Source organism: Urocitellus parryii, chromosome 9 (assembly GCF_045843805.1).
Source record: "Urocitellus parryii isolate mUroPar1 chromosome 9, mUroPar1.hap1, whole genome shotgun sequence".
Taxonomy (NCBI): Eukaryota; Metazoa; Chordata; class Mammalia; order Rodentia; family Sciuridae; genus Urocitellus; species Urocitellus parryii.
The window spans coordinates 114,902,345-114,930,344 of NC_135539.1; the positions used below are offsets into that span (position 1 = coordinate 114,902,345).

Sequence of the window (28,000 nt, forward strand, 5' to 3'; positions counted from 1 at the left end):
GCATACAGCAGTGGCCTTGGGCCCCACCAGCCCACTGCATCTTCTCAAGCCCCGTCCCCAGCTCCAGGGGTGGAGGGGCCCAGATACACAGATGTAGCAACAGGTGGGGGGAGACGCCCAGGCTCACCCAGGTGGATGCAGGCAAGGCTCAGGACCCCCTTCCCAGGGCAGCCGGCAGCAGGAGATGGCACAGTAGAGCCCTGGACTGTGGTGGGGACCGACTCCTTCCTCCTCCCTACGTCGGACAATCAGAAAAAAATGCTGTTTCCCTCCCTGAGGGCACAACTGCCAATACCTCAGGACAAGGACAAAGCCCAATTCAGGGTCATCTTCTTAGCACTCCCACTGAGCCTGGCACACAGTAAGCACCCGAAACAACCATATAAAATGTTCAATCGGGATCAAAGAGGCAGAAAAAGAGGAGGAGAAAAAAAAAAAGAAAAAGTACCATGAATCAAAATCAGTCACAAACATGGCAGACAAGCCAACTATATCAACAATCCCTTTCCATGTGCATAAGGTAGGAGGGAAGGCAAGGGGAAGCCGGTCTGAGGCTTCTCCTTCATCTGAACAATATCCCTCTCATCAGGTAGAGGAGCCCCAGCCCAGCCCTCACAGATGAGGGACCTACTATAGAATTCTAGAGAGTTCCATTTGAGACCCTGCCCTTTTGTCCAGCCCCAGTATCTCAAGCCATTTTTATCTGGCAGTTCTAGCAAGAATCTAACCACACTTCTTCCTGCTGCAGGACCAACCCCACTCCTCATTGCCAGGCTGGGTGGTTCCATAGGGAGCAGCCTACCCTCGCCACCTCTTTCTTCTCCTCCTCGTCCTTCTCCTCCTCCTTTCCTTTCTCAGAGGTGCCCTGTCATTTGAACTGAGAGAATGGAGCCGCCTGGTAGCTGCTGGCGGCATCCCAGAGCAGGGGCCTGGCAGGGCAATTTCTCTAAGGGCTGATCAATAAATTCATTTTCAGGCACTTCTTCCACTTCTGCAAGGCCCCATAAATCACACCCACCTGCCGCGACCCTGGATGGGGGAATCTCACATTATGATGTGCGTGGGGGAGGAGGAAGCTTATTAAATCAGAGCTTTTTTTTTTCCATCCACCATTCACGAAAACTTCAAAGTGTCGTGCTCAGAGCTGGAAAAAGAAAACGCGGACAGCCAGCAGTAATGGGCCTTGGGGGACTCAAGCAGGACACGCGCCACAGCCACGGGAGGAGGGCGGACACGTGAACAGTGGCAGCAGGGGACACAGGCAGAGGCTACCCTCCCCAGCAGATACAAACACCACAATCTGGGCCATTTGGAAGGCTCCAGCTTTCAAGTCGCACAAAGACCTGACCTTCCACGCTTCTCCCCCTCTCCCCGTCGGTCCTATGTGGCTGGCACCCACTGTCTCCAACATGGCACACTGGTGGGCCAGGGAGGCATGGCTCAAGGCAACAAAATACTGCCACCGGCTTTTGACTGGCAGAGATGGTCTGGGAGTGACTCACACTGACGTGTCTGCAAATCACATGGCCTCTAAGAATCTCAGTTTCCTCAGCTGTAGGGCTGCTCTGGGCCCCACCCACCTCCCAGTGATTCCACGGGTACCACTGGCCGTGGCTCTTACACAATCTCCCCTCCACTCTTCACCACCATCCTCAGACGAAGGTTTCCATCTCCTCTGCTCAGAGGTACCTGGGGCCTTGCCCAAGGGCAGGCACCTAGGGGCTGGAGTTGAAGCCCAGCAACTTCAGCCCAGGCCAGCCTCCTGTTATGTTTTTGGCTTGTTTGTCTCATGACCTTTATTTTTAGTTTTATTGACAATGATTGTATATGGCTATGGGGTGTTAAGTGATTTTTTTTTTAAAGAACCAGGGATTGAACTCAGGGGCGCTCGACCACTGAGCCACATCCCCAGCCCTATTTTGTATTTTATTTAGAGACAGGGCCTCTCAGAGTTGCTTAGCACCTCACTTTTGCTGAGGCTGGCTTTGAACTTGAGATCCTCCTGCCTCAGCCTCCCAAGCTGCTGGGATTATGCCACAGCATCCATCGAGTGATCTTTGATATATGAATGCATTCTGCAACAAGCAAGTCTCTACATTTGAAGCTGTTCAAGTGAATCCTAAAGCAGGGGCTTTGTGTTCATGCATGGATGTTCCCAAGGGGCTGTGAGGAAGCTGAGGGTCCACTCCCCAGTGTCCTTTACGGCCTGAGTTTCCCAAACTCTAGTGTCTATATGAATCACCTTGGGTCCTTTAAAAATTCAGATTATGAGTCAACAAGCCTAGGAAGGGGTGGGGCTGGGATTCTGCAATTCCAACAAGCTCCCAGGAAATGCCAAGGCTGCTCGTCCTTGACCACACACACAGAGTAGCCAGATCCAGTGGCACACAGCCCAATATCTGCACAAAAGTAGCTCTCTCCACCCTTGTTTGGGGAGGAGGGTGAAGGAGGAAGCCCAGAAAAACAAAGGCATTGTCCCGGATCGTGCAGGAAACAGGAACACAACAGAGTCCCGCAGCGTCCATCACACATCCATCCATGTGATCTACTGCCCCTAATGGAGAAACACCTCCCTGGAGCCCCCGTCCAGCGCCGGCTACTGAACCAGGGTCACTCGGGTGAATTTGGGGTCACACAAAATGACCACGCAGACACGGGATACCTTTTTCTGGGCATCAGGATGGCTTTCCCGGCTCCCGGCCTCAAGCTCCCACAAAGGTGGGGGGAGGGTAGGAGAAAAACGAGAGGCTGGCGAGAGAGAGGGGGCACCTTCTGAGGCTCGGCTTTTATTTCCGGGGGGAGCTAATCCATGGAACATTCCATCCAAAAAAGGGCAAAAGGGTAGGATTACAAGAAACAGGTGGGTGTAATCCAACGCCATCTGGTGACGCCCACTCCCAGGGCTGCACCTTTCCTATCCGAGCGGAGTTCAAGTCCACTTGCGTGGCAATGGGTGCAATACCAGTCCAGGACCTCTTTACTCAGGACTTAAAGGTGTGTGCATAGCTCCTGTTCAGGGCAACCCCCCGAACACCTCCCCGTATGGGGAGAGAGAGTCTGGGAGCTGGGCAGCAGAAGAGAGAGGGCCAAGAGGCTGCCCCGCAGCTCTACAGTGCATATCTCAGTACCACTGGCAAAGCACTACCAAACCATGCTCCTGCTGGAGGCCCCATCACCTGGCAAGGTGAAGAAGGCAGGTTGTGTGCTCCCTATTTCACAGTCAGGAGAATTGAGGCCCAAGGCTGTGGCTTGTCTGGTTGTGTTTGAGCTAAGACTGAGCCCAGTCTCCTTCCTGTAGACATGGTCTCCCTGAGACCCGCGCTGCACCATCCCAAGACCCTGCTGGGCTGCCCCTTCAGCCCACCCCCACCACTCAGCCCCATGGGCCTCGTGGGATTATTTCTGCTGTGTGAGGCTAGCAACACCTCCTGATTTAGCTTTTCCTACACCTGTGACTGAGGCAGCTGTGTAAATGAGCACACGCAGGCTCTAGGGCTAGAAAGAAAGTAGGCAGGGCCTAAAAGAAACCAGGCAGCAGGCCAGGCCAGACTTCTCAGAAATCTCAGCCTTCTTTAGGTGCACCAATTTCTCTTGCTATCTGCAAGATTTTGTATTATCTTCCTTTTGGCCTAGAAGATCCTTAAGGACAGGGGCTATGGTTCTCCACAATCTGGAAAGTCCTGCGGACAGTGGCCTAGCACAAATAGCATCCACCTGGTTATGTGGCAGGGACACATTCAAATCTCAGTTTGGCTACTTACTAGTTGGGTAATGACTTTGAAATTACCTTATATCCCTGGTTCTCTATGGTTATATTTGTAATGGGGTGTTGACACCACCAGGCTTGCAGGACTAAGTAAAATTAGATATGCTACCAAAGAGGTCACCCAACGCTGCAGCTGACATCAAGGAGCTACTCAACACACTAGTACTCCCTCTTCCGCAAGACCATAAGGCTTCCTTCCTAGAGACCCGCTGGTGCCAGCCTCAGGGCCCCCAGAGTTGCTGGAAGCAGCAACCTGCTTGAAGGGAGCAGTTACTGGAAGGGAGGTGTCCACCTGATATTTCGGAGGCAGGTGCCCCAGGCACTGTACCCAGAACAGTGGCAGAGCACACTGTCATCTATTCCTAGGGCTTTCTGCACCTCCTGGCCCTACCAAAGTCACTTCCCCAAGGCCAGCCTACCAATGGCAGGCTTGGCGTGCTGGATCAGGAACTCTCAAAGCCACACTGTCCACCCCAACCACAAGAGAGACAGACACACACCTGCCGGCCACCACCCAGCCATCCCCCTCCCTCCCACTGAACAGCAGGAAGAGGAAGGAACGAGCTCCGTGGTACATGGAGATGGGTTACACATCTGTTCTCACACACGTTTCTCTCCATGATCCCATGAAGCAGATGTCTTCGGTTCCACTGGGCAGATGTGGAAACTGAGGCTCCGAAAGAATGATAGAGTAATGGCAGAGCCAGGATCGGGGGACGAGCTCAGCCAGCCGGAATCCACAGCCCATGTGTGGCCCCCGCCCCCCGGATGCACTGTGCCTCCCTCCCTCTGCCAGACCCTGCGTGTCCCCATCATTGGATTCTTGCCAGCATCCACCCAGAGAAGTCAGCCTGTTTACCGATGAGGATGCAGGTCCAGAGAAGGCGAGGCGGCCAGTCCCAGGACCAGATTCAGGCCTCCTGGTTCCCAGCCGCAAGTCTCCCTGTACCGAGGAGAGAAGTGACCCTCCCCAGTTTGGGTGGGGGCTCCCTGTCTGTGATTCTCCTCACAGGGGCTTCTCTTGATCATTTTTTTTGGGGTCTTGACTGTGGGCTGAGGGCAGACCCAGCCACACGGCGACAGGACGTTCAGGGCCTAGGGAAGTTCCCCTCCCTGCAGGGTGGACTTCCTCCTCACACCCAGCCCCTACACGGAGGTCCCGGGGCTGCAGGGTCCTTGACAGCACAGTGCCAGCCTGCCCTGGCCACCACGGTGGCGCCCTCCCCACCCCAGCAGTCTCCTGCTCCTGTGTGCAGGTGGCCGGGGCAGGACTGCCCTTCTGTAGGTCCCATGCTCACTGGTCGTGATGGCTCCTCTCCCTGCAGCTGGGAGCCGTCCACAGCTGCCGCAGGTGGTAAGCAGCGTGGCACGCGAGGGAAGAGCTTTCTCCTCAAACACCGGCTCCCCTGCCAAGCAGCCAGCGCCATCTGCTTCCGGACCCTCCCCTCCTATCTTCCCAGAACAGCTCCTCTGTCTTTCAGGTCTCTCCTCCACTCACATGTCCCCAGTCCTGTGGCCCACATCAGCTCCTGCTGTCCCCTCAGTGCCAGGCCATCAGGCCAGCCCATGGGCAGTGCCTGGGCTGCAGACCGGATTCATACCCCCCCACCCCACCCCCAAACACACACACCCCCAGAGCCAGGGCTGAACAGGGAGGCCATTCACCCTTCCTTCCTGTTCCCAGACAACTCTTAGTGGCAGGGATTGGAATTATGCCTATTGTATAAACACAGATCCAAGACCCAAGGAGGTGAAGTGATTTACCCAAGGTCGCCCAGCAGGTGTTGAAGTCAAGGCTGAAATACAGGTCCTTTCATTCAATCACGCAGTTATTCATTCGCCAATTCTGGTCACACTTAGCAGCGTTACCCGTGAGCGAGTTGTTAAACCTCCCTGGGCCTCAGATTTATGTGTGGAAACGGGGATATGTTATACTATTCATATAAAATACTTCTAGTGCCTCTTCATAAAATTGTGCAAGGACTGAAACAGGACCATTCATGCAAGTGTTCTGCCTGGGCCCAGCAAGTCCTGGGTGCTGAGGGCCGCCCTGTATCACTCAGGGATTCACTGAATACCAAACGCACTAAGCCACCGACTGGATTCGGAGATGAATAGCTCACATGGCTCACAGGTCAGCTCAGTTTGAGAGAGGCATGTTTTTTTGTTCGTTTTGTTTTGTTTCTGGTACTGGAGATGGAACCCAGGTGTGCTCTACCCCTGAGCTATATCCCCAGCCCTGGGACAGGATCTTGCTAAATTGCCCAGGCTGAGTTTAAACTTGCGATCCTCCTGCCTCAGCCTCTCGAGAGTAGCTGGGATTACAGGCTTGCACCACTGTCCCTGGCAGGAAGAGCTGTGTTAAAGAGGAGCACAGGGAGGAGTGGGAACTTCAGGACAAACAAGGAGGGCTTCCTAGAGGAGGTGCCGTCCAAGCTGAGGGCCGCCTGTTCAAGAAGGAGGAGGAATTAGACTTTTCTCATTCTTCTCATCTCCAAGGCCTGGATAGGCTAAGAAGTGGCTGGCCGGGGGACAGGGAAGTGAGCCTGGATCACAGGTAGAAGGAGGCGTGGGACTGAGCATCCGACTGGCCTGTGTGCCTGCTGTGGCCTCCTGCTAGCACCTGTCAGTCTCCCCTGGGCCCTTGAGGACAGGACCGGAGTCATCAGAAGTACTCATGGACTTGGACACGTAAACTGTGTCTCTGTGTCAGGGAGGAGGGTGAGCGTTGGGTGGGACACAAGCAAATTGGCTTGCAGAGACTCTTGTCGGGACCCTGGAAATGAGGGAGCAAGTTACTGGGTGGGCAGAGAAGTGGGTGAGCAGACTGAACAGGCGGCCTAGAGGCCTAGAGTTACTCTTTGACATAAAACCAACAGCAGTAGCCCCCTGCACATGCACGTGTGCACTCTCACATACGCTCACGTGAGCCTGTGTGAACACACACCTGGGAGTAGACAGAGGTGGGGGTGAGGTTGGGGCTTCATACCTGCCCACCCCTCTCTCCCAGACTGCGGTCAGCCCCGGGGGCCGACAGTGCCCTGCACCCTGTCTGCCTTGCTGTATCACAGTCCCTAATGCGGGGGTGGGGCACTGTTGTCTATAGGGGACCATTGGCAGGTGTCTGTGGAACACAGCCAGTCCCCAAACACACCAAATGATTTCCTGCCCAAGACAAGTTAGAGTTGCCAGACCCAAGGGAGCCCTTGCTTCAGCAACCTCAAAGGCCCGCACCCATAGATGCTGCCCAGGACGAGTTCCTAGGGGCACGAGGGCACTGGGGAGGGCAGAGGACCCTCACCACCCTTTGCCTCATACAAACAGTCATCATGGGATGACAGGGGACGAGGAAGCTGAGCTGGGGACCAGGAGGCCAGGATCCCCACCCTCTAGCTGACTGGGTAAGCCTGGGGAGCCCTTTGCCTTCTGTGCTCCAACCTCTAACTCGCAAGGACGTGTTCACCGAGTGGCCCTTCGTCACCTGCCCTTGCCCCGTGTGGGCAAATGTGAAGACCCAACTGATTTTCCAACCTGGCCCCATTCTTCCCCTCTACTACCTCCCTCCTCCAGATGAGCCTCTTCTCCTTCCTGCATTAATTAAGACACTTACTAAGTGCCAGCCAGGCATGTGTTAACCACTGGCCCTGGTGAGCAGGACAGTGGGACGGACCCCACCCAGCCTTCTCGTGCACGCAACCTTGTTTTGACACTGACCTGAACCCAGGGGGATCACCACAGTCACATAACGTTGAGTCACAGAACATCAAATGGTAAATAAAAAAGAAGCTTTGCATTATTTAACAATAGTAATGGCCCCTGTACTGAGCGCCTACTATGCACTAGCCCCTGGACATCATCATCGCTAAGCTTCACAGCAGGCCGAGGAAAGGAAGTATTAAGAAACCTATTTTACGGAAGAGGAAATGGAAGCACACAAGTGCTAAGTAACTTATCCGAGAGAGAACACAGCTCTAAGTGCCTGAAGTAGGATTGTGCTGCAGGTCTGTCTGTCTGGAGAGACTGCTCTTACTCCTCATGTCACTTAGACACCCTCGTAAGACACGGGGAGGGAGATGCTCTTTCTGGAAGGCAGATCATTAAAAATATCTGAGTACAGGAGTTTTCTTAAACAGACCTTCCTCTTTCCTGTCCCCAGGAGGATCTCTGGGGAGCTACTGGTCCTGCCTGCCAGAGCCCTGGGTTCCATGGGGACAGAGAAAGGGCTGGGAAGCCGCTCTTGGCCAGGGGCGGGGAGCTGAGAACTGGAAGCCAGGAGGCGGTGAGAGCAGGCGGTGCCCACGCCACTGCTGCCAACTGCACTGCAAAGCTCTCTGCTCCACAAGGCAAAGGAGATGGTTTCTGTGTGAAAGGGCTGCTACAAGGAGGCCGGAGTGACAGGGACACAGCGTGTGCCCAGGCCAGGCTTGGGGTCCCCAGGCTGCCTGCCATGCCATTGGGATGGATCAGGGCTGGTATTCCAGCTGCCTGCTTAGTGCCAGGCCACCCTCTCTGCTGCACTAGCAGACACTGGGCCACTCAGTGTCCCATGGCAGCTGTGAGGGGACCTTGATTGCTGAGAGGGACAACCACGACACAGGGGTCAACACAACCCCCGATGCAGACCATCGGGTGGGCTCCAGGGACAGGAAGAAATGAGGCACACTGTCCAGGACTGGGCCACTGAGGAGGAGTGGAGGCTTGGGGTAGGGAGTGGGCCCTCGCTGTCCCAGAAGCCACTGTCTCCCAGGCTGAATGGAACCCCTCAGAGGGCAGGACCCCCAACTCTGCAGCCTCCTTTGTTTGGTGGAGCCCAGAGTCACACATCCTGACCTCTGCCACCCCAGTCTAAGGAAGCCAATGGCCTCCTGAGAAGTGAGGGGGAGGGGAGCAGATGGAACAGCTGGAGGTGGCCAGGAAGGTTGCTGGAGGTTTGAAGGACACTGTCCTTGAGACCATGAGAGGCAGGAGGGGTCCATCTGCCCGACCCCACAGGAGAAGGAAGGGAGAAGGCCACCAGTGACCCTGCTGTCACCTCACCTCCATTGTGAACCTCACAGGTTCCAAATCTCCCAATCTCCTCTTCCTTCCCCATCTCCAGAAGTGGCACCGTCCTCCACCAGGGGCCGTCCCACTAACCAGAGAGTCACCTGTGAGTCCTTCCCTGCTCCGCACAGCCAGTGCATTCATCCCCAGCTGGCTCTCACTCTACCACGTATGAAACCTTGCCTGTCCTCTTGATCTCCACTGCCTGTGTCACTCGCCGCCCCCCACCACCCCACCCCCCCTCCCCCGGCTGTCCCAGTCCCAACCTGCCTCCCTCTGGTCCTCTCCTAGCCGCTTCGGTCAGTCCTCACATACAGGCAGGCTGATCTTCTCATGCAAATGCGGTGAATTACCCTGATTGATTTTTTTTCAAATGTGAAGTCACTCTTGCATACGCAGAAAAGCCATTTTGGCGGTGATATATTATCCTTTTTATATCACTTGATTTGATTTGCTAATATTTTGTTAAGGAATTTGGGCCTTTTTAAAATGTAATTTGAATTATGACATTCCCTGCTTAAACCACTCAGAGGCTTCAGTACACTCAGAATAAAATCCAAACTCTTGACCATGAGCCACATGGACTACAAGGCCCTACCTGAGCCCTGAGCCCTTGTGGGTCCCTCCGGATGTCAACACAGGGTTTTGGAGACACCAGCAAAGAACAGACACAGAGAATACCAAGATGGTTTCCTCCCTCAAATTCTTCCCAAATGATAATTGTGCCTACCTGCTTGTTGACAGGTCTATTTACTGTCTCTTAACTAGTCTCTAAATTCCATGAATGCAGGGACCAAAGTCAACTTCTAGACCATGATAAGATACCTAATGGCAGCAGGAATCTGGTACATCTGAACTGACAAAGGACGAGCCTCCTGCCCTGTCCACACCTGCATCTGCGTAGTTGAACATGGCCAGTGATAAACACACAGCCACGTGGCTGAATCTCACTTCCAACTCACTGCTGTGAGCTTCAGGTGGACCCTTCATGCTGCGCCCAATTAGAGTAGACTTCCCGAGACTAGTCACTCCCCACTTCCTACAGAATTATTTCACACTTGCTCCTCCCCCCAATACCTCCTTCGGCACCCTCCCTCTCAGCTGATGACCTTGCTTCCCTCTTCACTGAGGAAGCCAAAACAGAAGAGAACTTCACCTCCAGCATCTGCACCTCGACTTATGCACACAGAAGAGCCTCTGGGGTCCATCCAAGGCCAACCCCACCATGTACACCTTAGCTCCCCACCCTGCTAGGTTACACATCACTCTAGAAATTCTCTATCATTAGGGTTCCACTGTCCTCTGAATATTTCAGCCAGCACCAAACATATGAAACACTCTTCTATCTTAAACACACACACACACACACACACACACACACACAGCAAAATGCTTGCTCCCCACTGGTCCTGACTGCCACTGCCTGATACTTGGCTCTCTGCAACGAAGTTCCTTGAAAAAGTCATCAAACCAGTGGCCTTCAATCTATTCCTCTTCCCTTCTGAACCTTCTCCAATCAGACTTTGTGGCCCTCACACTGCATTGACATTGACATTGCCCTTATCTAGATCACCCATGGCCTGGCCTCCCTCGGTGATACCTCTGAGTTCTCATCTCACTTCCCTGTTGGTGGCATTGGAAATAGCTGAGTTCTCACCCCATTTTGATGTACTTTCTACACTTGTCTTCCGGGACCACACTTGGCTCTGGGGTTTCCTCCTACATCTGGGGTTCATCTTCAATGTGTTGGAGCATCTTCTTCCTGCCAACTTCTCAATGCCTGGTCCTTGGTCCTCTTCTTTATCTGTACTGTGTCTCTTTGGGGATCTCACCCAGCCTTGTGAATTTCAACCCCAGCTACATGCTAGTGGCTCTTACATTTATATCCCCCAGCCCAGGCCTCTCTCCTGAATTCTCTCTTCCTATATCCCACTGTCTGCTCAACACGCCACTGAGGGATCTGTGAGACTCCAAGTGCAACATAGCTAAGTCTGAACTCCTTTGCTTGCTTCCCAAACCTGCACCATCTGCAGCCTTTCTCATCTTGGATGATGCCAACTCCATCCTCCCAGTTGCCTCGGATTGAAAGTGGTCACGTTGACTCTTCTTTCTCATATTCAATCTATAGGTTCGTTCCCACATCCAAGCCAGAAGCAAAGTCTTTGGCTCTTTCTTCAAAATAGATCCAGCATTTAAACAAATCATAGTGCATGCATTCATATGCTGAATTCTAGCAGGAGTGGGGTGGGGAAGCCTGCTGTTTCACATAACAGGGATGAGGCTCAGCCCTAAATTTGGGCTTCAGGAGCCAGACACAGAAGGGTACCTGCTGCTCAATTCCATTTATAAATGTTCATAACAGGCAAAATCGATCTATGGGAATAAATGTCAGAATAGTGCCTACCCTTTGGAGAGCGCTGACTGAAGGGGGCACAAGGGACCCTTTCAGGTATAGAATATATTGTAAGTATTAATCCAGTGGTGGCTATATAAGTGTATCCATATCACAAAAAAATCATTGAGCTATACACTTAAGATGTATGTACATTTACATTACTGCATGAAAATCTCACTTCAATAAAAAGGTAAAATTTAAAAATGCACATCCAGAATTAACCACTTGCCACCACCTCCTCTGCCATGGTTCAGATTCAAGCCCCCACTGTCTGTAATGGCTGTAATGGCTCCTCGCTGGTCTCCTGCTTGCACCTCTGCCATGAGCATGTTCTCAGCACAGCAGCAATCCTCTAAAACCTAGGGCAGACCCTGCCCCTTCTCTGCTCTAAGCCTTGCCATGGCTCCCATTTCCCTTCCAGAGGCCTCCAGGTCCTATGGGGCCAACCAATGGCTCATTATCTTCAGCCACTCCCCTCTTTTATCACCCCATTCCAGAGGCACAGGACTCCAAGCTGGTCACCAAACACTTCAAGTACATTCTTATCCTAGGGCCTTTGTTCTAGTTTTCTCTCCCGCCAGGCACATTCTCCTGATGTCGGCATGGCCTATGCCCTCACCTTCCAGGTTTTGCTCAAATGGCACCTTCTCCATGGAGCCTCCCTGACCACCCTATTTAAAGTGGCAACCCTCTTTCCCCCCTGGCCTTGCACTCCCAATCCCATTTTCCCTGCTCTTCTTGCCTGTTTCAATACCCCAACCTTCTAGCATTCTACATAATTTAAGCATTGTTTGGCATCTGTCCCCCAGCCCGTGACAATGCAGGCTCCACGAGGATCTGTTTTGTTAAGGAATGACTCCCAAGGATCATACCAGTGCCCAGCACATATGTGGCACTCGAAAAAATACTTTTCGAATGAATGAACAAATAGATCTGTCTACAATAGGTCTTGGGTGGGGATACTCGAAGGTGATCAGTTGCCCTCTTTTCCAAAAGGCAGAGAAATTCTAAAAGCAGATAGCAGGAAGACAGTCCCCAAGAGCCTCTCCCTCGTGGACTTGGGCTTCAGATAGTGAATGCGGATTGGGGTTCAGCACTGCCACCTGCCAGGTACCAGTCTCCTACGTCCCCTACTCCTACCACAGGCGGGCCAAGAAGGTCTCCTTGGCCACCTTGGTCTGCAGACATCCATAATCTCTATAGTGGCTAAGAGCTCACAGAGGTTGTGACTGAACCAGGCTGTGAATCTCCCTTACCAGGCCATGCGAGGCACATGAAATAGATAACTGGGCGTCACTAGTCCCCAGCCCCATAACTCTTTTCCTACCAGAAAAGTTGTCAGGGCATGGGGCAAGACAGAGAAGGTGCCTCACCTCTTCTCCTTCAGGGTTAGGGAAGCCCATCTCCTTGCCCACCTTCAAATCAGTGTTTCTAAGAAGACATGAGTGCCAAGGCCCACCTTCCTGCCTCCTATTCCTCTCCCCTTCTCCACCCCCACTCTCCAACCTTTCAACTGGCAACCTCTCCTGGGCTTGAGTTAACAAGGCCAAGGTTGAAGGAGTGATTCATGCAGCCCAAGGAGAGGTGGTGTGTGCTTCAACCCCTTTTGTCTCTGCTCCATACATCTGTGCCCCTGCCAAATGGGGCCAACCAAGAACTGGCCCTCCAGTCTGGAGGCTGCTCTCCTCAAGAAGAGGTCAAGGCCTCAGGGAACAGAGAGCAGGCAATAAGCCAGATCTTGAACCTGCTCTGCCCTGTCCTTCCCAGCCCCGAAGGGCAGCTGGGGTGAAGAACATCAAGTGCCCCTCAGGGATTTGCAGTGTGGAGAGTGTGGGCAAGGAATTGGGGTGATGGGGTGAAAGGAACTGGGAAATAGTCTCAGAAGAACATCCTCAGAGAGACTGTGCTGTGTACCAGGAGGCACAACCCACCGTGCTTGACCTTGACTCTGACCCCACAAACAATGGGAATCATCAAAGTGTTTTTGGTAATAATAATAATAATAATAATCAACGATAACAATCTAAGTAGCCACCAATTTAAGAATGAATAAATACAATATTCAAATATTCATTTGTTCCAGAAATGTTTGTAGTTTCTGCACCAGGCATGGGGGATACATGGGTATGTAAGCAGACTTGGCCTTGGCTCTGTGGGCCTTATGAAGCCCAGAAACTCCCTGGGCCATGAGTAACATGGAAGGAGTAAACCATGGAAGGAATAAACCCAATCCCAGCATCTAACAGAAAATGAATCTGGTCAGAGAGAGGTGAGGGAAGGATTCCCTAGAGAGGAGCTATTTCAGACGAGATCTAAAAGATGAGTAATCATACAATCCAGTGTTATATCATCATAAAGTCCTTAAAAATAATTTTAATTGACACAAGGAAATGGTAAGTGAATAAAAAGGGATATAAAACCATTTTTTAATGTTTTTATTTTTGAAACAGGGTCTCACTGAGTTGTTTAGGGCCTTGCTAAGTTGCTGAAGCTGGCTTTCAACTCATAGTCCTACTGCCTCAGCCTCCCAAGCTGCTGGGATTACAGGCATGTGCCACCACGCCTGGCTTATAAAACCATTTTTAGATAGATTCTGTCAATACGTAAAAGTAATGTATCTATATCTACATTCATGTGTGTGGAAAATTTTCTGGAACATCAAAATGTTAACAGTAGTTCTCTGTAGGTGGCAGATTGCTGGTGATTTTATCATCCTTGTTCTTTCCTATATTTCTCATTATCCACACGGATTGCTTTTATGCTCAGAAACAAACATCAAATGTCAGGGTGCAGCCCTTATGGGTCCACATTATGACCCATGGGTAGAAGGGGGTTTCCAGGGCGTCTTGGCCATTCCTCTGCTTCCAAGCAGCTGACACCTGGCCAGGTTGCCCCTTAGGCTCTCAGAGACTTTCCATAAGCCATCTGATGCGTGGGGGAAGGGATCCAGATGATTCCACAGCACCTGTGCTCCTAGGCATAACCCACCTGAAGGATACCCCAATCCAAAGAAAGAAATAGCCTTTTAAATCACAAAGTGAACAGTTAATGGTGGTGGCACAAGCCTATAACATAATCCCAGCTACTTGAGAGACTGAGGCAGGATGGTAAGTTCAATGCCAGCCTGGGCAACTTAGGGAGACCTTGTCTCAAAATTAAAAAATAAAAAGGACTGAGAGTGTAGCTCAGTGGTAAAACTCCCATGGGTTCAAATCCCAGTGTCACCATCACCATCATCATCATCATCATCATCACCACAAAGTGACTTCCCTCCATCACATTCTCCTAAGGCTGATTTGCAGACCTCACTCATTTTTCTTTCTGTACCTCCAGCAGCTTGTGATTTCTCTTCCTGCTCTAGCCTCTTACATCACAGGTAGGAGGACAAGAGTCTGGATTGGGAAGAGGCAAGAGCTCCCACTCTCCCTGAGGAGCGGTTTCCTTGTCAGTCTGCAAGTGTGAGGGGTTGGGCTCCAGGGCTTTCTCCGTCGTTGTTTCATCTCAGACACTCTAGGCCTATGACTAATACATCCTTAGACAGAGGATCTAGAGACAGTCTATCTCTCCTGGAAGCAGATGGAGACCTCAGAGCAACTGTTCTGGGACCCAGAGGCCACAGATACCTGCTGGGGTGCAATGGCATATGAGGCACTTTAGTTGCCAAGAAATCCCGGGCTAAATTGGTGCCTAAGAGCAAACACTCCCTCATCTACCAGATCTCTTTCCTTGCCCAAGCTCAGCCCAGCAAGCCCAGCCTCCTTGATTCCCTGCCTCCCAGTTGGGAAGGCTTCCAGCTGTGGACAGAAGCAGGGTTGCCAGGGGTTCAACTGCCCACTGGAGTGAAGGTGGAGAAGGAGAGGAGGTGCTGAATGTGGGCTGAGCAGAGTGCAGAGACCATGGGCAAAAGTCAGTGGGAAAAAAATCACCCCACAGACAGCTTGGGGGAAGCTCATCCATAAATCCTTCAGCTTCTGGGGCTGATGCAAGATCACTGGGGCTGAAGGTTAAAGGCATCTGTAGATAGGCCTGGGTTCAAGCCTGCCTCTGCTCCTCTGCTGTTTGTCTGGGCAAACCGCTGAAACTCCAGAGCCTCAGACCTCAGTTCATCTACAGGATTGTCTATTGAATGGGGATAACAATAAACTCCACTCCTGAGAGACGACGAACATCAAACGAGATAGAACACATAAAGACAGCATTATGCCTCACTAGGAGCTACAAACACAATAAAAAGCCCTCCCAGAATTCCAAGCAGCACTGGCAAGAATCAGGATAAGGAAGAGCCCACAAAGAGTCAAAAGGAGCTTAGTGACCTTGAATCCAATCCCTTCATTTAACATATGGCAGGAAAGAGGTTGAATAATTTGTCCAAGGTTGCACATCTAGCTGGTAACAGCAAGGTTCAAACTCAAGTCTGACTGAGTCCCAAACAGCCACCATCCCTTCCCTTTACTCCAACCCATCTAGTCATGGGCAGCCTTTGCTAGGGTCTCTTTCTCACTGAGAGGGCTTTGGTCAGGGAGGTCCCTGGAGCAGGCACCACATTGCCACAGAATGCTACCAAGAAATCTCTAGGTGAGAAAATAATGAACGATGAAGATTCCCTAGAAGTAGGAGTGAGGGGAATAAGGTATCGATTACCAAACATGTGGAGGCACTATACAAATAACATGTAAAGCACATGCAAATGACCACAGGTTATTGATGATTCAACAACTCAAACTTTTTTTTAGTATTTGTAAATGGAGCTCACACGACATGATGTGAATCTCTCTTCTCCCCTGGCTTTCTGCCAAGTGGAAGAAAATAAGATTTGTGGCTGACTGACCAACCCATGCCCTGCTCCGGAAGAACCCACCGACTCCTGCACCCAGATGATCCGGACACGCCCACCTGTGCCTGGCAGGATTATTTCTTAGTGCCCAAGGCCACATCTACTTTTGACTGACATGTCAGGGCAGGGAGAGGATGCCTGGGGATCTCTGGTTGAGAGGGGTCTCACAGACCTGGCAGCTTACTGACTCCAGCTGCCCAGAGGGGAGCAGAGCACACTGTATGTCCTACACAACACCTGGGCAGTGTCAGGCAAAGACTAGAGTAGGCCAACACCACTGCCAGGAGCTCTGCTTGCTCTCCATGGGATAGGGCACTCCCAGGCACTGCTGGTGAACAGCAGCGGAAGAGCCACGCTGAGCTGGGGGGGCAGCTGTGGTCAGGCCCTGAGATAGAATGGGGGGCAGACCTAATCCACAGCAAGGCAGCTACAGGTTAGATACCTGAGAGGCTTGCTTGAGGCTCACCTGAATGTGTTCTGGAAACAGACAATTCAACCGGCATTTATGAAATGTCTGCCAGGGGCTAGACACTGAGCTGGGTGGACATTCTGGACAATTCATAGAAGCAGACGAGATGTGGTCACTGCCAGGGTCACTGCCCTAGAGACACCAGTGATTCACCAGGGGAGAAGAAAGAGGTATAGATATAAGGTAACAGTACTTTCACACCTCCTTGGAAGTGTGTGTGTGTGTGTGTGTGTGTGTGTGTGTGTGTGTTGCTTCATAAGAGTACGAGAATTTGATGTAGGGAGACAGGGCTTTCCTATCCAGTCCCACTTTGAGCCACCTATTCATAATGATAATAAAACTACTAACATAAACCTTCCATTTACGGCTTGCATATAATGTCAGGCATAGTACTAAGGGTTTGCTTGTTTGGTTTTGCTTTTGCTTTGCAGTGTTGTGATCAAACCCTGGGCCTTGAGCCTGCTGGACAAACATACTACCACTAAGCTACATCCCCAGTCCTGAGTGATTTATATGTATGAGTTCATATTATTCCCATAATGTAGCAGTAGGTACTATTATTAATGTCCCCTCTTGTAGATGAGGAAATTAAAGTTTAAAGAGGTTAAATTAGTGACTTTCTCAAGGTCACAGAGGCAGACATTTACAGCAAGGATTCAAGCCCAGACCTGTGTTAGATTCTATGCATATCCATGCCTCAGCCCTCAGAAGACAGCCCTGCAAGACCCCAAGCTCTAAAGCAATAGCAGCTATCCCCTAAAAGAACACAGCCATCCCCAGGCCCAGCCCCACAGGGCAAGCAGGGCACATTCTACAGTCCGTGACATCTGTCACATCAGGACAGGGCCTTTGATCTGCCTTGGCACCCACGCAGCAGACAGAATTGAGGAATGGCCTTTCTACATCTGCAAACATTTCCTAATGCACCACACTTAGTTATAACAGTCGGGCTGCAAGAGTCAGCCCATCTAACGTCCAGCGTCATCTGGACAGGCCCCTCAGAGACTGAACTCATGGGACCTTGGGGCTGCATTCCTGTCTCCCCTGAGTAGCAGTCTTTACCCCACCTTCCTGGAGAAAACTGGTGATGGTGAGGGAGGTAGAGAGGGCAGAGAGATTGGTATCATGGTGCTGGGCATGGAGGCAGGAGGGTAGGAGGACAAGACGATTGATCAAGTCCCCAGCCTGCTTCCCCTTTCCCAAGTCCTGCCCTACCTCCCTTATAGGACCATGGTGAGAACAGGGGGGGAAAAAGTGGCACAAAAAGAGGCTTGGAAAAGTTAAACGTGTACAATGTGACCAGAGGGAGCACGGTGAGTGCCCAAGCCTGCCCAGGTAAGTTGCCAAGTGAGACCAGAGGCCCCATGTCCCAGATATGAGCATCTAGGAAGCTACGCTGGGGACAGCAGGTGCCGGAGATGGCCAGAGTTTCCCATTAGAAAAGGAATCTATTGGTAAAAAGAATGTAAAGAGGGGGCAAGCACACAAGGGTGCCCCAGCAAGGCCAGTTCCTGGCAGTGTGCCCAGGCACTTGCTGGCACTTGGTGGCCCAGGCACTGCCTGGTGACGAGATTATGGTCTGGCAGGCCTGGGTAGGGAGACCCAATGTAGATTGGACACCCACACTGAGGACTGCTACCATCAGGCTCCCCACTCTGCAGCCTGGAAGCAGCACAAGGGCCTCTGCTGTAACCAACAGAGAGAGAGAGAGAGAGAGAGAGAGAGAGAGAGAGAGAGAGAGTTTTGCAGCAGAACAGGAGGAACATTAGGAGCAGGCGCTGGCATTTTCCCCTCCTCCTGCCCGCAATAGAGATCCCATTAGTGGGAGTTGGACAGAGGTAATCAGACTGCTGGGTTCAGCAGGACAGCCCCAGAGGGTGGAGCCGGCTGGCACAGAGACACCTGGAGAATGTGAAAGCTGAAGAATGCCTTCAGGGAGACAGCCTGGGTCTGGTTGGAGAAGCAGCAACACAGCTGGCCCTAGAGTGCCCCCCTCACACATCCTCACCCCACCTTAGCTTTGGGCTTTCCTCTTCCTTTTCTCCAGGACTGGTGTAATTCAACTAGTACCCCCACCCCCAGCACTCACTGCTGCCCTGTCTTGGTGTACCCTCCAAATCCTCCATCTCCATTTCAAGTCTGACAGGCAGCTTTGGGTTCCCTGGCTGCAGCATCTTCCATACTGGGGTCCTGGGCACTACCAGGTTAATAACTCTCCAGCCATCCAACCCCTTCCTGCTTCTCCAACTACAGCTCAGCCTAACACCACAGCACAGAACACGCAAAGGCAGAGTGAGGGCTGGGGTGCAATAACCCAGAGAATACCTGCCTTGCTTGGGATCTTATGTTCTACCTTCCATCCTCTCTAGATGGCCCTCAAGCCAGGCCGATGGGGTGCTGCTGCCAGTACCTTTCACTGCTGTGAACTCACCGGAGAGGGATCTTGACACGGAGGTAACGGTCTACAGCAATTGCTAGCAGAGCCAGGATGGAACTCTGGGTGAGGATGAGGACAGGACAGGCCACCATGAGGCAGGTGTGGAAGTAAGTCTGTGGCCCAATGTTGATGAGGATGGCCAGTGGGATAACCAAGGCACCCACTGCCACATCAGCCACCGCCAGCGACACGATGAAGCAGAAGGTGGCATCCCGCAACGCCTGGTTCACCTTCACTGCCCAGATCACCAGCACATTCCCGGGCACAGAGACAAGGGCGATGAGCACCTCGATTCCGATGTAGGCGGCCTGGAAGGCCGAGATGGAGTGCGACATGGCCGGCACAGGCTGGGCACATCAGCAGACAGGCACCACGGGGCACGAGGCAGGCACCTGTAATCAGGAAGCCTGGGGTGGGGAGGCCCGCCTAGAGGAGGAGGGGAGCCAGGCAGCCCCGCAACTCCCACTGGCCCGCAGAGATGCGCCCTACTTGGCACGTCCAGTGCCTGTCCGGGCTGGCCAATGTACCCAGGCCCTTTTATGCCTAGCCTTTGTCCCCTCCCTTTATCATCCCCAGAGGTTCTATTCAGCAACTTAAAATAGCAGCGCTGTCTCCGCCACTGGCTTTTGTATCAGGTGTGAGAGCTCCCAGCACACGCACTCCGCCCGGGTCCCCCTGCCCGCTCTGCCCACCCCTGTCCACAGAACAGGATGCGGGGAGCTCACCATCCTGCCTGCTGGCCGGCAGGGGGTCCCAGATGCGGTGCCCAAAGTTCCCGGCACGCCGTGCCGCCTAGAGTTCCGGGGCCGCGCCAGGCAGGGCTGGGCTCTGGGCACCGCGCGGCAGCTCATCGTCCTCCGGCTCCCGCCGCAGCGCTCCCAGCCCGGCCTTTCAAGCAATCACATGGTGCGGCAGAGGCTGGCCCCGGGCGCTTTTAAAGAGGTAGTGCCCCGTTTCGCACCTGGGACTGGGGTGGCAGGCGTGGGGCTCAGGGACTGAGGCCAGGACCGTGCCCGAGCGCAGGCTCCCCACTTCCTAGCGCGCACGCACATCTGCCTGCGGCCACCCACCTGAGATATTGCCAGTGCCCTTCTTAGCAGTCTCCTGGTCCTGCTCCAGCTCTGCCGGGAACCCGTGCCCACCGCCTGCCCCAAGGGGGCATTCCAGGCGCTTCATTCAACCCTCTCCTGAACGCTCACTTGGAAGCCTCAGGGACGAACTGAAGCACAGACTTACCCAAGGTCACACCAGAGCTGACAGAGCTCCCGCCCACCTGAACTCTGCTGTCCAAGTGTCCCCACACCTCGACGCCTTCAGCAGCCACTCGCTCCAGGAATGCCCGGAGAATCCAGGACTGGTCTGTTAGGTCCAGGGGGATGGGAGCGAGGGGGGACTCGATTGGGGAGCCGGCGCCTCCTTCGCCCCCGGCGCGGGAGCTGAGTGACAATCGGGCTCCGCACACCGGAGGGGGCGGGGGCGGCGGCGGCACCCGCGGGCCCCTCCCTCCGTCTCCTCCCCCACCCCCTCCTCTAAACAAAGGATGTGATTCTATGTGAGAAAAGCTGGGAAAACCTGAGGTTTTCGAAGGGTCTGATATGGGAACGCAGTCTCGGGACCGGACCGAAAGACCACTCGCTTCTTTCTCAATGCGACCCGCTGGGAGCCCTAGTCTGGTCTCCAGAGACCCCTCCATCCCTCCCAGCGCAACATCTCACCTGCAGGGCTCCAGAATGCCCCTCCACCCCCACCCCCCGCCCGGCCATGGGGGCACCCTCCCCTAATCCTCAAACTGCTCTCCCAGTTAAACCAGTCTCTGCTTATTCTTAGGAACTCACATCCTCCTGCACACATTACTCCGCAGACTCTGTACTGAGTCACTAAATTCCTTTCTCATCCATCTTTCAGAGCCTATTAGCAATTACCATTTTGCAGATGAGGATGCTGAGGCTCAGGAAAGCGACCTGGCTTTCCAAGAGCATCCCTGCCCGGGTCACCCCCCCCCAACCGTGCTGCATTTCTTTCCTCCTCTTCCCTCTTCAGAGCACAACACCTAAACCATAAGATATCTAGTGCAGTCCCCTCTTATTTACAGATAAAGAAGCAGGCTCAGGAATGGAGGGGACTTCCAAAAGGTCACAAGACAAATCCTAAGAGGAGCAGTTTTTAAAAAAAACCCAGGCTCCTGGTTCCCCACTCTGTGTTCTCCCCACTGTCCCTGCCACCTCCTGCCAGCCCCAGTTTAGGTAGCCCATTGGTGCTAATACCTACCCAGGCAAACCCTCGCTCATCACGGTGCCTTGCAAAGATTCAAACCTCCAAAATCCTTGTTTGTGCACATTAATAAGGGACCCTAAGAGGGTGGGAGTACAGCTGGAGGTCCCCAGTGCCACACTGCCCCAATGTGGGACCTCAGGATGCCAAGAGAGGCAATCTGATCAGATGAGGGTGAGCCAACTGTTTCTGCTGGTGGTGGTGGTGGATCGCAGTGAGGACCTGGGTGGGCTGAGACCTGAGCGTCTGGGAGGAGGGAGCAAACATAATTGAATCTTCCTTGGAGGCAGAAGAAGCCCAATGTGGAAAAGACAACTTTCACTTCAGCCTTCAGGGGGAGCAAGGAATCTGTGCCTCAGATAACAAAACTGCAGTATTCCCCAGAGTCTGGCTGGAGAAGGCTCCCCTCCAGATTCCCTCACACTGCTAACCCAGCCAGCCCACCCCCACCACTACCCAGAAGCACGGGCTTCTGCACCTTCCCTTGACTCAAGTCCTCTGTGACTCAAGGCTTGCTCCTAAATGTTCACTTAGTTTCTGAAAGGTCACTCATCTTGCCTTCGGAAAGACCCAGGAGGGCCCAGCTTAGAGCAGGGGTGGGTGATAGGGGTCACTCTTCTTAACTCGCAGCAGCATCTTCAGCTCTGAAGGGGACCCGAGCCCCGTGGACACACATACACACACCCACCCCCAGTTCTCACCCTGGATTGTCAATGTGTAGTAGAAGCATTTGCGTCATACCTGTAGGTGACTCCTCTGTTCCCTACTTCTGGGAAAATAAGCCCCAGACTGCCTCTCTTCCCTCCCTGCCTCCTCCCCCGCAGTGTTCCCAGGCCAGGCCTTCTGCAGGGTCAGACCAGCCTGTGTGAGAACAGAGCTGACAAGACAGGGACCCTCTCAGAGGGCAGCTCTGGGAAGAGCCTGTAGCTGGAAGTGGGTGGGTCAGAGCTGAACACAGCTTTCTCCATTTGGTGTAGTGGAAAGAGCACTCACTTGACTGCGAGTCGCAGGGCTGAAAGCTGGCTTCTAGGCCCTGCTTTGCCACTCACTGTGTGGCCTCCTGGGTCATTTTCCCTCTCCCCGTCTGTTTACTCACCATTCCAGCAACGTCTCTCATCCTCTCCTGCCCCAATGGCTGGAAAATCCATTCCAAGCTGGGAGGGCCAGGCTAAGATGGAGACTGGGTCTTTCCCCCTGGAAACCTCCCAAGTCCTGGTTCTTTATGGGGCAAACATCAGGGCTGCAGAGGAAGTTTGTGGGGAAAGAAAAGGAGGGGAAGAGAGGAGGTCAGAGTTTGCCATGGGCAGAGGACACTGTGGGAAGGGAGAGGTGGGACGGTGGAGCCAAAGTGACTGGCACTGATGCCGAGCCCCAAACTCTCTGTCCCAAGACCCTCCAACTAGATAACCATCCCCACCTGTGCCCACAGCCATGTGACCCTCCATGCTTTACCCTGCCTCCTGCAGCCGAGCCTTGGTTTCCTCCTCTGTCCAATCAGTGCGGGAATACCACCTCACAGGAGGGCTGTGAGACTTAACCCATGGACTAGGCGGGGAGGGTATGTAGCACAGACATTCAATCTAAAAGGCAGGTAGACACCAGGACTACCGGAGGGGGCAGCGCGGAAAGGGAAAGCCAGTGAAAAATTCAGAATTATGAAATCTGCTCTGTACAGTCAGTGGCACTAAAGTTGAGGGCGGATCTCAAAGGTGCCAGGTTTAAGTGCCCTGAAGGACTCCTAATGAAAGGCTTTTATTATGCATATGACTCTGGAGGCAGGAGAAGGTCACAGTGAGCATAGCCCACCCCCTTTACCTCTGGGTCCTGTTTCTTTCCTTCCAAAGGCCCATCCTGGCTTTCTCAGGCTCCTCACACCAGCAGCCTCACCCCTGTGCACCTGGTGTGTGGGGAAGACACTTGGGGGGGGGGGCAACCCTGCTGAGCAGCCCTGTATTGCCTGCTTCCTGGTGCTCCCCACAGGGGACTAGACAGCCCCAGTCAGGAAGGACCTCTCCTGGAGGCTGAAGTCATCCCTGCACACCCCGGGACTCCAGCAAGGGGGCTTAGCTGAGCTCTTGAGGGGACTCCCAGCAAATGGAAGAGATTTGAAGAATTTCCTGTGGGGCTGGGGATGTGGCTCCGTGGGAGAGCACTTGCCTAGCGCGCATATTGCCTTGGGCTCCATCCCCAGCACCCAAAGAGAAAGAAATTCTCCATCTCTTTCCAGAAGCAGGCAGGAAATATTTTAGACTCCATCTCTCTTCTCAGCCTTGTTCTGGGCAGTGCAGGAGGAGAACTGTTAGGCAAGAGCAGGCATTTAGGACAAAAAGATTCTGGAGGACGATGGCGAGGTGGCACATGCCACCTGTCATCCCAGCAGGGGGCTGAAGCAGGAGGATCTCCAGTTCAAAGCCAGCCTCAGCAAAAGCAAGGCGCTAAGCAACTCAGTGAGACCCTGTCTCTAAATAAAATACAAAATAGGGCTGGGGATGTGGTTGAGTGCCCCTGAGTTCAATTCCCTATAACCTCCTCCAAAAAAAAAAACTTCTGGATGGCAAGGAAGCCTGGGGCCCTTCCTCCAAAGGGCTGTCACCTGTCTGTCCCTGCCTTGACTTCCTAAGCTCCCCCACCACCCTTGGCACTCTTTTCCCACTATCCTCTGCCTCCCCCAGACTTGCTGTGTAGGTTTCTGGGCCTCGTCCCCTTTCTTCCCTCCCTCCAGTTGCCTTCTCCCAGGTCGGGGCTCTTACAGGGACATCCTGAGTCTGTGGGAAGGAGCAGAATGCAGAATGTCAACACAGGTTAAGTGTTCCTATATTTGTTTAAGTGTTTGTGGAGGGTGGGGCGGGAGGAGGACATGGGATATGGGGGCCATTTAGTCCAGGTCCCTCCAGACAGCACAACTCTTCCTAAATCCTCAAACAAGGTTGTTCCTTTCAATTCTTTCTTATCATAATTGGCCCCAGAACCATTTATTCGTGCATTGATTAATTCATTCTATTCAGCAATAAATATTTCTGACTTGGTTATTAAGCCACTTTTGTGTACCACAGTGGGCTGAGCACTGGACATATAGAGAAAACAAAGCCACACTATATTTCACTACATAATCATTGCAGGTTTTATATCGGTTTTTTTTTTGTTTTGTTTTTTGCAAAAAAAGGTAGGATGTAACCATTATCTGAAGCTTTTTTCAAAGCAAAATGGTGCCTGTATTACTTAAAAATCATTTATTACTAAACTGTCTTCGGCATAAAACTAAGATGCACAGAATACTCATGGAAAGACATCAAAACTGAATAGTCCTTATCAATGCACGTTATTTTTTTCATGACAGCTTAGCAAACATTTCTCTGGGTTGAAAAAAAAATAACACATTAGTTGTCATCCATTTCTGCATTATAGTCAAAATATTACACTTGAGAAAATTCACTACAGTGTTGAGAAATATGGACTTAGAAAATATGGACTTAGAAAATATAATCTTCCCAGCCCAAAGATTCTGCACCGGTGCTGTCCTCAATGCCACTCACTTAAGGTGTGTTTACCCTTGGGACTGCAGTACCCTAAACAGACTACCCAAGGTGGCTTTGGGAAGAACACCGACAATGCTCTGAGAATTCTTAGCTATCAGTGTCAGAGGAGGCAAATGGACCTCCCTATGCCACTAGTGAATACATTGTTGCTCTCCTTATCTTTTAAGGTAGAATTGAACCATGTGACCATTATGTCACCAAAGGTTATAAATCAATTTTTTGGATAGAAAAAACAGGGTGCAACTCTTACGAGGTGGTAACAATTATGCTATGAATTACAGTAGCCTCCCCTCTTGACCTCCAGAAAGAGTTCACGATCAAGAATGAGACATAGGCATCAAGGACCCCAATGGCTCAGGGAGCCACCCCTGCTTGGGGCAGAGCAGCTCTGCTCTATTTCACAAATGGATTTCTGATGTAAGACTTTGTATGAAGATGGATTTTATTAGCTCTGTGGATTGAGAAGACTTGAGGGCTGGGATGTGGCTCAGTGGTAGGTAGATTATTTGCTTAGCATGTATGAGGCCCTGGGGGGGAAAGAAAAAAAAAACCTTGAAACTCTGAGCTTTATCCCAACTCCTCCATGTACTTCTGAGATCCAGACAGGGAATAAACTTGTCCAAACTCATCTGTGAATCAGGCAGAGCCAAGGTCTGGGGAGGGGCCAGGAGGTGAGGTGGGCTATGCTCTGGGCCCTGGTCCTGCCTTGGGAATTCCTCAGGGAATTGATCAAGCAGCAGTTCTTTAAATTCAGAGCTGGGTTAAGCTAGGGTCCTTGGCTTCCATAAGTCTAACAGGGGAGGGGGGCCAGGATGCAAACACCCCAGGGAGCCACCGCAGGTGGGCACACACTAACCTAAAAATAAAGTCCCCTCCCAGGTGCACAGGAGTTTGGTGTTTATAAAGAAACCCCCCAGACAGCATCCCAGAATGCTCCCCCCACACACTGGGAAGTGATGAAGCCCGTGTTAAATATCCTTCATCATACATGAGGAAGCCGAGGCTGAGAGAGGTTCAAGGGGAGGCGTGTGGCAAAGCTAAAACTGGAACCCAGGACACTGGAGGCCTGCCCCAGATGTGAAGGCGTGTGTCAGGCTCAGTAAGTAGTTGGGATGGCTGAGCCAATTGGTCCGAAAGGGCTTCTGGGAGGAAGAGAATCTCAAGCAGAGCACCCATTCATTCATTCAGCTGGTATTGACTGAGGATCTACTACCAAGATGGGACTTTCCTAAGGTGCTCCCCAAGAACTCAAAGTCAGTGGCTGGAGGGCAGGGTTGGTGTCCAGCCTTGCTCAGTCAGCCAGAGCTTGGTGTTCTGTATGTGTTCTAGGCTCCTCAAGCAAGGGAGAGAGCGTGCTGAGCTGGTCCGGGCTGGAAGAAAACAGCACCTAGCCTGGGCCCAAGGAGGGGTAGGATGCTGGTTTTGTGGAGGAGGGATGGGAGGCCTAGGGAGGGCTTTGTGGGCAGACAGAAAGAACACCTAGCCTAAGCGAGGGAGGTAGGAAACTGCCTGCTATATTTTGGGCAAGACTAGGGGACTGGCTGGGACACCAGCCTGAGTCTGGGCAGCATAGTGACAGCGAGGGGCCACACTGATGGAGGCCCTAAGGGGAGGCTGAGAGGACTATAATGGGCCATGAACCCAATTAAAGCTCCAAAGACAACTCACCCCACTCCGGGAGCCTCAGTTCTCTTATCCATGAAAGAGAAATGACAATCACCTGTTTGACTTGTCTGAAAGTGCATTTTAGAGGATGAATCACTAGACAAACATCATGGTCTACTCTGTGGGTATTCCGAAGCCTTTGAGGGTTTTCAGCAGTGACCGAAGGATCTGAAAGATGCCAGTTTAGAAAGAGCATCCCAGGACCCTGCAGAGGGAACCAGCGGAGGGGAGGATGGAGGCAGCCTTGGTCAAAGGTGGTAAAAAGCTGAGGAGGGGGAAAGGGTGTGTTTGTGGGGAAAGGGTGATATGAAGGGGTAACAGTTGCATTTGGTGACAAGAAGGGAACAGAGAACTCAAAGAACCTTCAGGGGAGGGACAGGCATCTGAGTGCCTCTGAACGCTGTAATGGGTGGGAAAGGTTGGGTTTAGAGGAGATCTGAGCATGCTCACAGCCCAGGAGGGAAGCGGCAGCAACAAGAGATGAATCAGAGGGGAAGAGGCTGGGAGCAGACACCCCCAGCCAGCGTCAGGGACAGAAGCAGTTACTGACAGCTGGCTGGACACGAGGCTCCGGAAGTGCCTGGCTTTCCCCATCCCCAGACCTCCCCTCACCCCCACTGAGTCTTGAGGGGAGGCCCCCAGGCCTTGTGCCCAAGCCCCGTCTCTACCCAACACACAGCCAGCAGCAATTTGCCAGTCTCTCTGCATGTCCGTTCAGGACAGCCTTCTGTCCACCAGCTCTTCTGAAGGCCATGGCCAGGCCCCTGTCCTGACCCCGTCCACAAGGCACCAGCCATGGAGTGTGGCTTCCGAGCCCCATCTCTAGCCAGTGTGTTGCTTCTGTTCAGTCCACCTGCCACCCGCCAGCACCTGGGCGACCACAGGACTCCACCATGTGATGAACACGTCCGCGTTCACAACACCCTGCACAGCCCTCCTCAGCCCGGCTAGCACGGACACCCCACTTCCTGGACTCCCCAGACACCAGCCTCTGAGAGCACAAGGGCAAGTGAGCCTCCACCTCCCCTTCCCTCACTGGGCAGAAGGGAAACAGAGGCAGGGGAATGATTTCTGTTGGAGGTCAGGCAGGCTAGCATGCAGACTCCCGGCACCTCCCTCCTTCCTGTGCACCCGTCAAGAGGTGCCTTTGCCCCTCACGAAAGAGAAATGTCCCCACCACTTTCTGCCTGTTCCAGGAGAGAAGGCCCTCAGGGCTGGGTGGAAAAAGGAAGTAAAGCAGGACAGAAGTTCATAGCAGCATTATTTATAATAGCCTAAAAGTAGAAGCAACCCAAATGCTCATCAACTACAGTTACCAGAATAAATTCAGGACACCCAGTTAAATTTTTTTAACAGCTTTATTGAGATATCATTTACATATCATAAAGTTCACCCATTTAAAGCTTACAGTCCAATGGTTTTGAGTACTCCATTTACAGAGTTACGCAACCGGCACCATAATTTTAGAACATTTCATCACCTCCCTCCCCCACCAAAAAAAAAAAAAAACTTGTACCCATTAGCAGTCACTTCGCAACCCTCCCCACACCCAGCCCTAGGCAAGCACTAATCTACTTTCTGTCT

The 28,000-nt window shown here is 52.5% G+C and overlaps 1 protein-coding gene across 5 annotated transcripts in view; it reads right to left on the bottom strand.

Annotated features, from left to right (window-relative positions):
- Positions 1 to 28,000, bottom strand: part of Adora1 (adenosine A1 receptor) — a 76,548-nt gene that overhangs the window by 11,998 nt on the left and 36,550 nt on the right. Inside the window, exons 2-3 of one of the 5 annotated variants that reach the window (XM_077802741.1) lie at positions 22,312 to 22,455; positions 18,939 to 19,336 (exon numbers count right to left, since the gene is read on the bottom strand). The exons of 1 other annotated variant lie outside the window; for it this stretch is intronic. In XM_077802741.1, coding sequence (XP_077658867.1) covers positions 18,939 to 19,279 — 341 coding nt within the window. In that variant the 5' untranslated portion in view covers positions 19,280 to 19,336; positions 22,312 to 22,455. Of the gene's footprint in view, positions 1 to 18,938; positions 19,337 to 19,669; positions 19,806 to 22,311; positions 22,456 to 28,000 lie in introns of those variants that run through there. 3 more of the 5 variants (XM_026397185.2, XM_026397184.2, XM_026397187.2) reach the window with 3 other exon arrangements.